General features: G+C 41.6%; 1 protein-coding gene across 2 annotated transcripts in view; it reads right to left on the bottom strand.

Annotated features, from left to right (window-relative positions):
• Positions 1–2,801: 2,801 nt before the first annotated feature.
• Positions 2,802–13,717, bottom strand: part of kif23 (kinesin family member 23) — a 36,717-nt gene continuing 25,801 nt past the window's right edge. For both annotated transcript variants that reach the window (XM_062061083.1, XM_062061084.1), the window contains 5 exons: positions 8,929–9,162; positions 8,762–8,850; positions 8,604–8,676; positions 3,353–3,423; positions 2,802–3,275 (listed from right to left, as the gene is read on the bottom strand). In XM_062061083.1, the coding sequence (XP_061917067.1) occupies positions 3,260–3,275; positions 3,353–3,423; positions 8,604–8,676; positions 8,762–8,850; positions 8,929–9,162 (483 nt within the window). In that variant the 3' untranslated portion in view covers positions 2,802–3,259. The remainder of the gene's footprint in view (positions 3,276–3,352; positions 3,424–8,603; positions 8,677–8,761; positions 8,851–8,928; positions 9,163–13,717) is intronic.

Genomic DNA, 13,717 nt, shown 5'->3' with positions numbered 1-13,717 from the left:
TATTTGAACTAAGCAAAATTATCTGCCAAAAGAACAAGAAAATTTGGCTTGTCAAGACTTTCCAAAACAAGTAAAATTAGCTAAACTCAATGAACCCAAAATACCTTAAAATAAGTATATTCTCACTAATAAGTGCACTTTTCTTGGTAGAAAAAAAAGAGACATTTTTGCTCAATATGTTGAAAAATATTCTTAAATGAAGTACAAACCCCGTTTCCATATGAGTTGGGAAATTGTGTTAGATGTAAATATAAACGGAATACAATGATTTGCAAATCCTTTTCAACCCATATTCAATTGAATGCACTACAAAGACAACATATTTGATGTTCAAACTCATAAACTTTTTTTTTTGCAAATAATAATTAACTTAGAATTTCATGGCTGCAACACGTGCCAAAGTAGTTGGGAAAGGGCATGTTCACCACTGTGTTACATGGCCTTTCCTTTTAACAACACTCAGTAAACGTTTGGGAACTGAGGAGACACATTTTTGAAGCTTCTCAGGTGGAATTCTTTCCCATTCTTGCTTGATGTACAGCTTCAGTCGTTCCAACAGTCCGGGGGTCTCCGCTGTCGTATTTTACGCTTCATAATGCGCCACACATTTTCGATGGGAGACAGGTCTGGACTACAGGCGGGCCATGAAAGTACCCGCATTCTTTTTTTACGAAGCCACGTGCTGAATGTGGCTTGGTATTGTCTTGCTGAAATAAGCAGGGGCGTCCATGAAAAAGACGGCGCTTAGATGGCAGCATATGTTGTTCCAAAACCTGTATGTACCTTTCAGCATCAATGGTGCCTTCACATATGTGTAAGTTATACATGTCTTGGGCACTAATGCACCCCCATACCATCACAGATGCTGGCTTTTGAACTTTACGTCTAACAGTCTGGATGGTTCGCTTCCCCTTTGATCCGGATGACACGATGTCGAATATTTCCAAAAACTATTTGAAATGTGGACTCGTCAGACCACAGAACACTTTTCCACTTTGCATGAGTCCATCTTAGATGATCTCGGGCCCAGAGAAGCTGGCGGCGTTTCTGGGTGTTGTTGATAAATGACTTTCGCTTTGCATAGTAGAGCTTTAACTTGCACTTACAGATGTAGCGACCAACTGTATTTAGTGACAGTGGTTTTCTGAAGTGTTCCTGAGCCCATGTGGTGATATCCTTTAGAGATTGATGTCGGTTTTTGATACAGTGCCGTCTGAGGGATCGAAGGTCACGGTCATTCAATGTTGGTTTCCGGCCATGCCGCTTACGTGCAGTGATTTCTCCAGATTCCCTGAACCTTTTGGTGATATTATGGACCGTAGATGTTGAAATCCCTAAATTTCTTGCAGTTGCACTTTGAGAAACATTGTTCTTAAACTGTTTGACTATTTGCTCACGCAGTTGTGGACAAAGGGGTGTACCTCGCCCCATCCTTTCTTGTGAAAGACTAAGCATTGCACACCTGTGGGATGTTCCAAATAAGTGTTTGATGAGCATTCCTCAACTTTATCAGTATTTATTGCCACCTTTCCCAACTTCTTTGTCACGTGTTGCTGGCATCAAATTCTAAAGTTAATTATTATTTGCAAAAAATGTTTATCAGTTTGAACATCAAATATGTTGTCTTTGTAGCATATTCAACTGAATATGGGTTGAAAATGATTTGCAAATCATTGTATTCCGTTTATATTTACATCTAACACAATTTCCCAACTCATATGGAAACGGGGTTTGTAAATGCTAGTGCCATTATCTTGACATAATGATATGCGCTCGGCATTACATTCCTTGAAACCAGCAAACTTATACTAAAAACTAATTTATTGTTCTTAATGGAAAGGCAACAAGGCAACCGCTTGTTACTCTCAGGGTCTCCTAGCAAATCATATGGTCTAAAGATGCATTTTTCCATCGATAACATGACATCATTGCGCCAAGTGCGTGTTCTTTCAGTCAATTAGTGCGCATATATACAGCCCGGTTGTATGTTTTTTTTTTATTGTAATTTTGAAGAATGTATCTGAATGTGCATGAACTATTTCTGTTCAAAATTGTTAGAAATGTCACATGTTAAATGTTTAAATATTAACTGTCAGTTTACTGTACTGTGCCAACTGTACTACTATATGAGTATGTGTTTTCTATTGTTTCATTGAAAATAAAACAGCAAAGTCCATTTGGCTGTCATCTGTTTTAATTATGAGACACAATTGTGTCAAAGTCATGATTTTTTTTTTTCATGCTTGAAATAAGAAATTATTACTTTAAAAAAGTAGTCTTATACGGGGGACGGCGTGGCGCAGTTGGGAGAGTGGCCGTGCCAGCAACCTGAGGGTTCCTGGTTCGATCCCCACCTTCTACCAACCTCGTCACGTCCGTCGTGTCCTTGAGCAAGACACTTCACCCTTGCTCCTGATGGGTGGTGGTTAGTGCCTTGCATGGCAGCTCCCGCCATCAGTGTGTGAATGGGTGAATGTGGAAATAGTGTCAAAGCGCTTTGAGTACCTTGAAGGTAGAAAAGCGCTATACAAGTATAACCCACACACACTTAATATACTTGAGTGTTGATGACACAGCTTTGCAACAGTTGATATTCTAGTTTCAAGCATGTTTTACTCAATATAGGTCATCAAATCTCAGCAACAAGCTGTAATATCTTACTGAGATCATTTAGGACCAAAACACTTAAAACAAGTAAAACACTCTAACATAAAATCTGCTGAGTGAGAAGAATTATCTTATCACACAGAAAATAAGCAAATATCACCCTTATTTGAGATATTTAATCTTACTTAAAGATTTCAGTTTTTGCAGTGCAGTGTTCTGTGTGACAAGTCAAATTGGTGCGTTTAAGGAATTTTATTCCCAAGTACACAATCGGTGACAACTGGAGTGTTTGATTGATCAGTGGCTGTGTAAGTAGATTTTTTATGGAACCACTTCAGCAATATAAAAATAAAAAATACAGTACATATGTGGTAGACTATATTGCAGAACAATACACTCAAATAGCATGTTTACATCTAAATTACACCAATACTGTACTGACCCAGATATCTTAAACACCACATTAAATATTTTCATGAACAGCTTTGGCGTGAGAAGTGTGTACACACTTACATATATAAAAGCAACGACAATGTTTAAATATTGTAGCGAGATAATAAAAAAGTTTGGACTATTGCACAACAGTCGGGAGAAGAGGATTTACAGATATATCAGAAAAGAGAAGAGTGATCATTTGTGGAGGCCATTGTGTTCAGGGTTTTCTGCGTCTGGAAATATAATAAATATGTAAGAATTAGTGTTAGCCTTGCAGGTGTGTATTAAAAACAAAACACAGTTAGCTTACTTGGTGATGCAATGATGTTCCAAGCTAGGTCCCAAGTTGGCACCAGCCCTCATCTCCATAGCCACAGAGCACTGCAGAGAAAAAACACCCAACAGTCAATTTATGCATTACTTTAAATGAGTTAAGGCAGGGTTGTAATTATCTGCAAAACATTTGGCTTTTAACTATAAACTTACTCCCCCCGCTGGGCTCAAACAGAGTTTGTGACTTAAATGCTACCAGTAAAAGGCCTAGTGATTAAAGTGTCCGCCCTGAGATGGGTAGGTTGTGAGTTCAAACCCCGGCCAAGTCGTACCAAAGACTATAAAAATGGGAGCAATTACCTCCCTGCTTGGCACTCAGCATCAAGGGATGGAATTGGGGGTTAAATCACGCTGCCCACTGCTCCCCTCACCTCACAGGTGATGGGTCAAATGCAGAGAATAATTTTGCCACGCCTACACTGCAAAAACTGAAATCTAAGTAAGATGAAATATCTCAAATAAGGGTGATATTTGCTTATTTTCTGTCTGATAAGATAATTCTTCTCACTAAGCAAATTTTATGTTAGTGTTTTACTTGTTTTAAGTGTTTTGGTCCTAAATGATCTCAGTAAGATATTACAGCTTGTTGCTGAGATTTGATGACCTATATTGAGTAAAACATGCTTGAAACTAGAATATCAACTGTTGCAAAGCTGTGTCATCAACACTCACAAGTATAAAACTACTTTTTTAAAGTAATCATTTCTTACTTATGGTCAACAAAATAAACAAACAGTTGTACATTGATAAATAAAATTTAAAAAAATGTTGCGGACCGAAAGGGTTTAGGCTGAAGTTGAACACTTATTGCACCTAACCCTATAAGCAAAGTCAAATACGAGATGAGCTTCCAAAAAAAAAAAGAAATTTCCTTTTCACAACATATTATAAATACACCTTGTACACAACATAAACACTGTTCAATTATATACACAGTAAAGACATGTGAAATATCCTTGTACACATGTTAAACCTTTGCACCAATTATATACTATATACAAACAATTACCGTATTTTTTGGACTATAAGTCGCAATTTTTTTCATAGTTTGGCCGGGGGTGCGACTTATACTCAGGAGCGACTTATGTGTGAAATTATTAACACATTACCATAAAATATCGAATAATATTATTTAGCTCATTCACGTAAGAGACTAGACGTATAAGATTTCATGGGATTTAGCGATTAGGAGTGACAGATTGTTTGGTAAACGTATAGCATGTTCTATATGTTATAGTTATTTGAATGACTCTTACCATAATATGTTACGTTAACATACCAGGCACGTTCTCAGTTGGTTATTTATGCCTCATATAACGTACACTTATTCAGCCTGTTGTTCACTATTCTTTATTTATTTTAAATTGCCTTTCAAATGTCTATTCTTGGTGTTGGCTTTTATCAAATACATTTCCCAAAAAAATGCGACTTATTCTCCAGTGCGACATACACTACCGTTCAAAAGTTTGGGGATCACATTGAAATGTCCTTATTTTTGAAGGAAAAGCATTGTACTTTTCAATGAAGATAACTTTAAACTAGTCTTAACTTTAAAGAAATACACTCTATACAAACAGGAGTTTAGAGTATTCAGCCTTCTTGGATACCTTGCATGGGGTCCTATATGGGGCACCGGCAGGGGATTCCATAGTCTTGCTGGGGGACTTCAACGCGCACGTGGGCAATGACAGTGATACTTGGACTGGCGTGATTGGGAGGAACGGTCTCCCTGATCTGAACCTGAGTGGTGGATTGTTATTGGACTTCTGTGCTAGTCACGGACTTGCGATAACAAACACCATGTTCAAGCATAAGGATGCTCATAGGTGTACCTGGTACCAGAGCACCCTAGGCCAAAGATCAATGATCGATTTTGTAATCGTATCAGCTGATCTGAGGCCGTATGTTTTGGACACTCGGGTGAAGAGAGGGGCTGAACTGTCAACTGATCACCATCTGGTGGTGAGTTGGGTTAGATGGCGGGGGAAACCTCTGGACAGACCTGGCAAACCCAAGCGTGTAGTGCGGGTGAACTGGGAACGTTTGGAGGAGTCCTCTGTCCGGAAGGACTTCAACTCCCACCTCCGGCGGGACTTCTCTGCCATCCCTGTGGAGGTTGGGGACATTGAACAGGAATGGGCAGTGTTCAAAGCCTCTATTGCTAAAGCTGCAGCTGCGAGCTGTGGCCAGAAGGTCTTAGGTGCCTCAAGGGGCGGTAACCCTCGAACACCCTGGTGGACAGTGGTGGTCAGGGAAGCCGTCCGACTGAAGAAGGAGTCCTACCGGGGTATGTTATCCCAGGGGACTCCGGAGGCAGTTGCAAGGTACCGACGGGCCCGAAGGGCAGCGGCCGTGGCTGTGGACGAGGCTAAGCAGAGGGTGTGGGAGCAGTTCGGGGAATCCATGGAGAAGGACTATCGGGCGGCACCAAAGCTGTTCTGGAAGACCATACGGCACCTCAGGAGGGGGAAGCGGGGAACCATCCAAGCTGTGTACGGCAAGGATGGGACTTTGCTGACTTCAAGTGAGGAAGTCGTAGGGCGTTGGAAAGAGCACTTTGAGGAACTCCTGAACCCAAATACATCAGACACACCCTCCCTGATAGGAGCAGGGCCTGAGGATGATGGGGGATCGACGTCGATCTCTCGGGGTGAAGTCACTGAGGTAGTTAGACAACTCCACAGTGGCAAAGCTCCGGGGGTTGACGAGATCCGTCCGGAAATGCTGAAGGCTCTGGGTGTTGATGGGCTGTCTTGGTTGATACGCCTTTTCAACATTGCGTGGAAGTCTGGGACAGTGCCGAGGGAGTGGCAGACTGGGGTGGTGGTTCCCCTTTTCAAAAAGGGGGACCAGAGGGTGTGTGATAATTACAGGGGTATCACACTACTCAGCCTCCCTGGGAAAGTTTACGCCAAGGTACTGGAAAGGAGGGTCCGGCCGATAGTCGAACCTCAGATTCAAGAGGAGCAATGTGGATTCCGTCCTGGTCGTGGAACAACTGACCAACTCTTTACGCTTGCGGGAATCCTGGAGAGGGCCTGGGAGTATGCCTATCCAGTCTACATGTGTTTTGTGGATTTGGAGAAGGCGTATGACCGCGTCCCTCGGGAGATCTTGTGGGAGGTGCTGAGGGAGTACGGAGTGAGGGGAACCCTGCTGAGGGCCATCCAATCTCTGTACAACCAAAGCGAGAGTTGTGTCCGGGTGCTTGGATGTAAGTCGGATCCGTTTCCAGTGGGGGTTGGTCTCCGCCAGGGCTGCGCTCTGTCACCTATCCTGTTTGTGATTTTCATGGACAGGATTTCTAGGCGGAGTCGTGGCCATGGCGGAGAGGGTATACGTCTCGGGGGGCTAAAGGTTGCGTCACTGCTGTTTGCAGATGATGTGGTCCTGATGGCACCTTCGGTTCGTGACCTTCAGCTCTCACTGGATCGGTTCGCAGCCGAGTGTTCAGCGGCTGGAATGAGGATCAGCATCTCCAAATCTGAGGCCATGGTTCTCAGCAGGAAACCGATGGTTTGTACAGTCCGGGTAGGGGACAGGACTCTGTCCCAGGTGGAGGAGTTTAAGTATCTCGGGGTCTTGTTCACGAGTGAGGGAAAGATGGAGAAGGAAATCAGCCGGAGAATCGGAGCAGCTGGGGCAGTATTGCAGTCTCTCTGCCGCACTGTTGTGACGAAACGGGAGCTGAGTCAGAAGGCAAAGCTCTCGGTCTACCGAGCTATCTACATTCCTACTCTCACCTATGGTCATGAAGTGTGGGTAATGACCGAAAGAATAAGATCGCGGATACAAGCGGCCGAAATGAGTTTCCTCAGAAGGGTGGCTGGCATCTCCCTTAGAGATAGGGTGAGAAGTGCAGTCACCCGAGAGAGACTCGGAGTAGAGCCGCTGCTCCTTCGCTTGGAAAGGAGCCAGCTTAGGTGGTTCGGGCATCTCGTGCGGATGCCTCACGAGCGTCTCCCTAGGGAGGTCCTTGTTGCACGTCCCACTGGGAGGAGGCCCCCCGGCAGGCCAAGGACCAGATGGGGGGATTACATCTCCTCTCTGGCCTGGGAACGCTTCGGGATTCCCCAGGAGGAAGTCGCAAATGTTGCTCTGGAGAGGGAAGTCTGGGGGTCTTTGCTGGAGCTGCTGTCCCCGCGACCCGATTCCGGATAAGCGGTTGAAGATGGATGGATGGATGGACTCTATACATTGCTAATGTGGTAAATGACTATTCTAGCTGCAAATGTCTGGTTTTTGGTGCAATATCTACATAGGTGTATAGAGGCCCATTTCCAGCAACTATCACTCCAGTGTTCTAATGGTACAATGTGTTTGCTCATTGGCTCAGAAGGCTAATTGATGATTAGAAAACCCTTGTGCAATCATGTTCACACATCTGAAAACAGTTTAGCTCGTTACAGAAGCTACAAAACTGACCTTCCTTTGAGCAGATTGAGTTTCTGGAGCATCACATTTGTGGGGTAAATTAAACGCTCAAAATGGCCAGAAAAAGAGAACTTTCATCTGAAACTCGACAGTCTATTCTTGTTCTTAGAAATGAAGGCTCAAACACAAAATTGTTTGAATGACCCCAAACTTTTGAACGGTAGTGTATGTGTGAAATTATTAGAACATTACCGTAAAATATCAAATAATATTATTTAGCTCATTCACGTAAGAGACTAGACGTATAAGATTTCATGGGATTTAGCGATTAGGAGTGACAGATTGTTTGGTAAACGTATAGCATGTTCTATATGTTATAGTTATTTGAATGACTCTTACCATAATATGTTACGTTAACATACCAGGCACGTTCTCAGTTGGTTATTTATGCCTCATATACCGTACACTTATTCAGCCTGTTGTTCACTATTCTTTATTTATTTTAAATTGCCTTTCAAATGTCTATTCTTGGTGTTGGGTTTTATCAAATACATTTCCCCCAAAAATGCAACTTATACTCCAATGCGACATGTGTTTTTTTCCTTCTTTATTATGCATTTTCGGCCGGTGCGACTTATAGTCCGAAAAATACGGTAATAAGAAAACGTACGACTGCAGTATCTTGTAACAGACATTTCCGCCATGTTTGATCAAGGTAAATATGCTGAAGGCTGATCACTGTGATCAAACTGAAATTGATCACGATCATATTATCGCCCAGTCCTAGTTAGAAATACGCCTAAATTGGTGTCAACCTGTATTTAATATTAATCTGATTGTGGTCATTTTCATACCCTTGTCGCCACGTCAGTCACAGCGCCATCTTGATGGTCTCCGCTCGTGCCTTCTGAAGACCTCCTCTTGCGGCTTTGGAGTTTTTAAAAGTGACATCTTGTTAAAACCCTCAGAACACCTTCAGTAGTTTCGGAATTGACAAAGAGATGGTTCCTACCCTGGGACTGTGGTGAGCTGCTGTTTAAGTATCTCAATGTCAGTGAATTGGACGGATTGTCCTCCTCCTCTTGTCTTCAACACGTCACCCTAAACATACACAAACATATTGCGGTCAACCCACACAACACTCATGGAAGGACTTGACTTCCATATGAGCGGTCTTACCTTAACAAGTTTGGTCTGTATCTCCCCGTCGGAGGCGATCTCCTGGTGCGTTAACACGTAGCGATCACACTTGGCCAGCACTTTCTCATTGGGGGCTGACACTTGGATGGCGTTATGGATAACGGGCTGCAGCACCGTTCCCAAGTCCAGGCTTGAGGAGGGCTTGTGGTCCACCCACTTCTCTCCGCCAGCTGAGCGGGAACGCCGGTGCAGGGGACGAACCGGTGTTGACGTCTAAATAGATCACAGAAAAGGAGGACATGCAGTTTAATTCTGAGAGATGCTGCATGCTGCATGAAATCAGGGATGTTTCAAAACTGTACTTCTAAAACATGGCTGCTGCCAAAGCCTGTATTAATGTTGGCCATTGGCCTGATTTAGCTTTCAAAACATGATTTTAGTTAGGGATGTCCGATAATGGCTTTTTTGCCGATATCCGATATTGTCCAACTCTTAATTACCGATACCGATATATACAGTCGTGGAATTAACACATTATTATGCCTAATTTTGTTGTGATGCCCCGCTGGATGCATCAAACAATGTAACAAGGTTTTCCAAAATAAATCAACTCAAGTTATGGAAAAAAAATGCCAACATGGCACTGCCATATTTATTATTGAAGTCACAAAGTGCATTATTTTTTTAACATGCCTCAAAACAGCAGCTTGGAATGTGGGACATGCTCTCCCTGATATAATCCTGATACCCACTACAACTATGGGAAATACTGTTAAAACTTTGACTTTCACAAAGTGCTTTTTTTTTTTTTTTTTAAAACATGCCTCAAAACAACATCTACAAAAACAATGAAGGCACACAGCTTCAGTCCAGAGTATACTAGAAACTGGGCTCAATTTGCCCTGTTCTTAATGTATTCGTATGAGTAACAAAAATGTGCAAATAAAAACAAGAAAGGTACAAAGTGCATGAACATTAATACAACTGCTTCAGTCTAGACTAGTAGAAAACACAGCCGTCCTTTGAAGTGCATGAACATTAATAAAACTGCTTCAGTCTAGACTAGTAGAAAACACAGCCATCCTTTAAAGTGCATGAACATTAATAAAACTGCTTCAGTCTAGACTAGTAGAAAACACAGCCATCCTTCAAAGTGCATGGGGAAAAAAGGCACAAAACATAAATAAAACAGCTTCACTCAGTCCAGACTATTAGTCTATTTGTGCAACAGATGAAGCTCAAAGAGTGGGCTAATTCTTTTTCTCCTTGTCATCACGTGTGAGAGGTAGATTTTTCTGAATGAAAACAAGCATCTGCAAGGGGTTCTGGGTATTTGTGTTCCGGTGCGGATGTTCTCCTGAAATGTGTTTGTCATTCTTGTTTGGTGTGGGTTCACCGTGTGGTGCATATTTGTAACAGTGTTAAAGTTGTTTATACCTCCACCCTCAGTGTGACCTGTATGGCTGTTGACCAAGTATGCTTGCATTCGCTAGTGCGTGTGTCAAGCCATAGATTTTATGTGACTGGGCCAGTATGCCAAGGCAGCGCCTTCAAGGATTAATTGGCGCTCTGTATATCTTCCTGCGTCCGTGTATACAGCGGCGTTTTAAAAAGTCAAAAATTGTACTTTTGGAAACCGATACCGATAATTTCCGATATTACATTTTAAAGCATTTATCGGCCGATAATATCGGCGGTCCGATATTATCGGACATCCCTAATTTTAGTTGTTTATTACCTTAGTCTAAGACTCGAAAGTCTAAAACTAGTTTATCTGAAATAAAGGGACATGTCAGAAAGCAACTGGATTAATTTAAACCAGATTATTCTAATCCTGGTTTTATTTATGCCTCGAATGCAAAACCAGGCATTTATGGCCGTTTTAATCATTAAGTAATTTGTTGGGCATATAGTAGCTGTTGGAGAATGACAGTGGTCTTTGAGATTCACAGCTAATAAGACTGCTTATTTCACAGGTGTTATTATAAAAGGGGAACCACACTTTTTTTTGGCATGTTGCCTATGATTCACAATCCTTATGTGAGCCAAGACCACATATGATTTTCTTTTTTGCATTCTAAATATCAAATAAATGCGATCAAATGTATTATTATTCATTCGCTTACAATGGAGCACATGGGAGTCGCTCGATTCTGCCTATAAAATCCCTTTAAAAAATCCAAACACTTCTGTTATGGTTTTACATACATGCTGTAAGCATATATGTGATGGGCACATTAATAATAACTAGGGGTGTAACGGTACACAAAAAGTTCGGTTTGGTACGTACCTCGGTTTAGAGGTCACGGTTCGGTACAGTAAGAAAACAACAAAATATACATTTTTTGGTTATTTATTTACCAAATTTGTAAACAATGGCTTTATCCTTTTAACATTAGGAACACTATAATAATTCTGCCCACGTTAATCAACATTAAACTGCCTCAAATTGTTGCTCAGATTAAATAAAATGACAAAACTTTTCTTCTACATATAAAAAACGCAACATTAAACAGTTTCAAGTCAACTCATCATGCTTAATTTATTAAAGCATTTGGGAAGCCTGTAGTTGATTTTTATTATGTAAATGTCATATTTTTATCAACATGTGATAGCAGGGACCCTGCCATTCAAAACTAGGCTGCTGCATTACTAATGATTAATGTAACTATAGCTGAAAAAATAGTACAATAGCAATAGGAGAGACTATTCATCCCTGAACACCATGGAGTTCATGTAGGCTTCATGATGCAGTTACATTATTATATCAACTATCAGAGACAGAAACTCTTCATTTAACATAATGTCCTTTTTTGCTGCTTCAACACAGCTCAATCAACACAGAAAAAGGTAAAGTGAAATAACAGACAGACAGGGCTTTGCTGTCCGTAACACGCGCACACACACACACACACACACACACACACACACACACACACACACACACACACACACACACACACACACACACACACACACACACACACACACACACACACACACACACACACACACACACACACACACACACACACACACACACACACACACACACACACACCGCAAAATGAGCTAACATGCGAATTAGCCTTCACCTCAAGCCAGGACTGCGAGCGAGCTGAACTGCCTTTTATATTTCTAGAAGGTCAACGGGCTCATAGTGATGTTACTAGTAGTTGACTGGGAGGTGTTTATTATAATTTGGGGAAGAGTACGCTGCCTGATGCTTACCTGCTAAACGCTAAGCACTGACTACATGCGCTCTGAATACGCACTGCTGATTGGCTGTTACCGCTCTGTTTGTAACCAATCAGATGGTTGTGTGGGTGGGACAATGCTGGGTGCTGTGTAGAGTACTGAGTACTCGGTGTACATTGTTTACACAACGTGCGTTACGCTACTTAATATGTTTGTGTGGAAACTCGTTCGGTACACCTCCGAACCGAACTGAAACCCCCGTACCGAAACGGTTCAATACAAATACACGTACCGTTACACCCTTAATAATAACATTTAATATTTATCAATTTCAAAAACATCTCAACATTCACTTTTTTCCCCACTGCATCACTGACTTACTGTGCAATGTCTGCAGTTTTTAGGATGCCGTCTGATAGAATCTTGTTATATTCCTGTTTTAGATGAAAAATGAGTCAAAATCCTTGCGAAGAAGAGGGGGGTGGAACCAGGCGTCTAATCGTGTCGTTTTTGCCAATACCGGGTCTAAATTGTCTGTGAAAGTGTACCACCATCCATCTATTCATCCATTTTCTACTGCTGGTTCCTCTTCCGAGTCGCACGGGGTGCGAAAGCCTATCCTAGCTGCACTTGGGCGGAAGGCGGGGTACACTCTGGACATTTCTGATTAAAACCTTGTCTTTCTACTATAAAGGTGAGAGGCATGATTAATGATCTACAATTAACTTTCACGAGTAAAGGAAGCAGCTTCCCACTCGATGATGTAAACAGGCACACATGCCATTGATCACAGCACCACTATAAATAGTTTGTCTGCGTTAGCGCTTATAATAACAATATCACCAATACTTGGTTAATATTCAAGTCACGAAATGTAAATGCTGGATTGTTGGCCCGTTTTGTATGTTTTTTCATTGGGTTTTATGGGCGGAATAGAGGATCTCCCATTGGCTATGTTGTCAGCTGACTTTTATTTACGAGTTAGAAAGCATTAAAAAAATTGCATCTGTCGCCATGTCCTTCATAATGATTGGCAACATTTTTAAAAAATGGCAGTTCCTCTAGTGTCCAATCATTAGCTCCAGCAGGAAGTTTTATGTAACCCTTGTTGTTCCTTTGTCTGTCTGTAAGTCAATTAGTTAACAAAATAACTCAAAACATCATGTGCACTTTTTCATGCGATTTTTAGGGAACTGATAAGATTTTGGGCCTGATTCAGATTATTTTTACTATGTTACCTTACATCAGAGATGGGCAAATAGTTTGACTCGGGGGGCCACATTGAGAGAAAAAATGTGTTTTGGGGGCCAATGTGTATGTGTGTATAAATGATATATACACATTTACTGTATTTTTCGGAGTATAAGTCGCTCCGGAGTAGAAGTCGCACCGGCCGAAAATGCATAATAAAGAAGGAAAAAATATATATAAGTCGCACTGGAGTATAAGTCGCATTTTTTGGGGAAATGTATTTGATAAAACCCAACACCAAGAATAGACATTTGAAAGGCAATTTAAAATAAATAAAGAATAGTGAACAACAGGCTGAATAAGTGTACGTTATATGAGGCATAAATAACCAACTGAGAACGTGCCTGGTATGTTAACGTAACATATTATGGTAAGAGTC

The sequence above is a fragment of the Entelurus aequoreus genome, linkage group LG10 (assembly GCF_033978785.1).
Source record: "Entelurus aequoreus isolate RoL-2023_Sb linkage group LG10, RoL_Eaeq_v1.1, whole genome shotgun sequence".
In the NCBI taxonomy this organism is placed as follows: Eukaryota; Metazoa; Chordata; class Actinopteri; order Syngnathiformes; family Syngnathidae; genus Entelurus; species Entelurus aequoreus.
The sequence above is the reverse complement of the archived record's forward strand: the minus strand, read 5'-3'. Positions and strand labels throughout refer to the sequence as shown.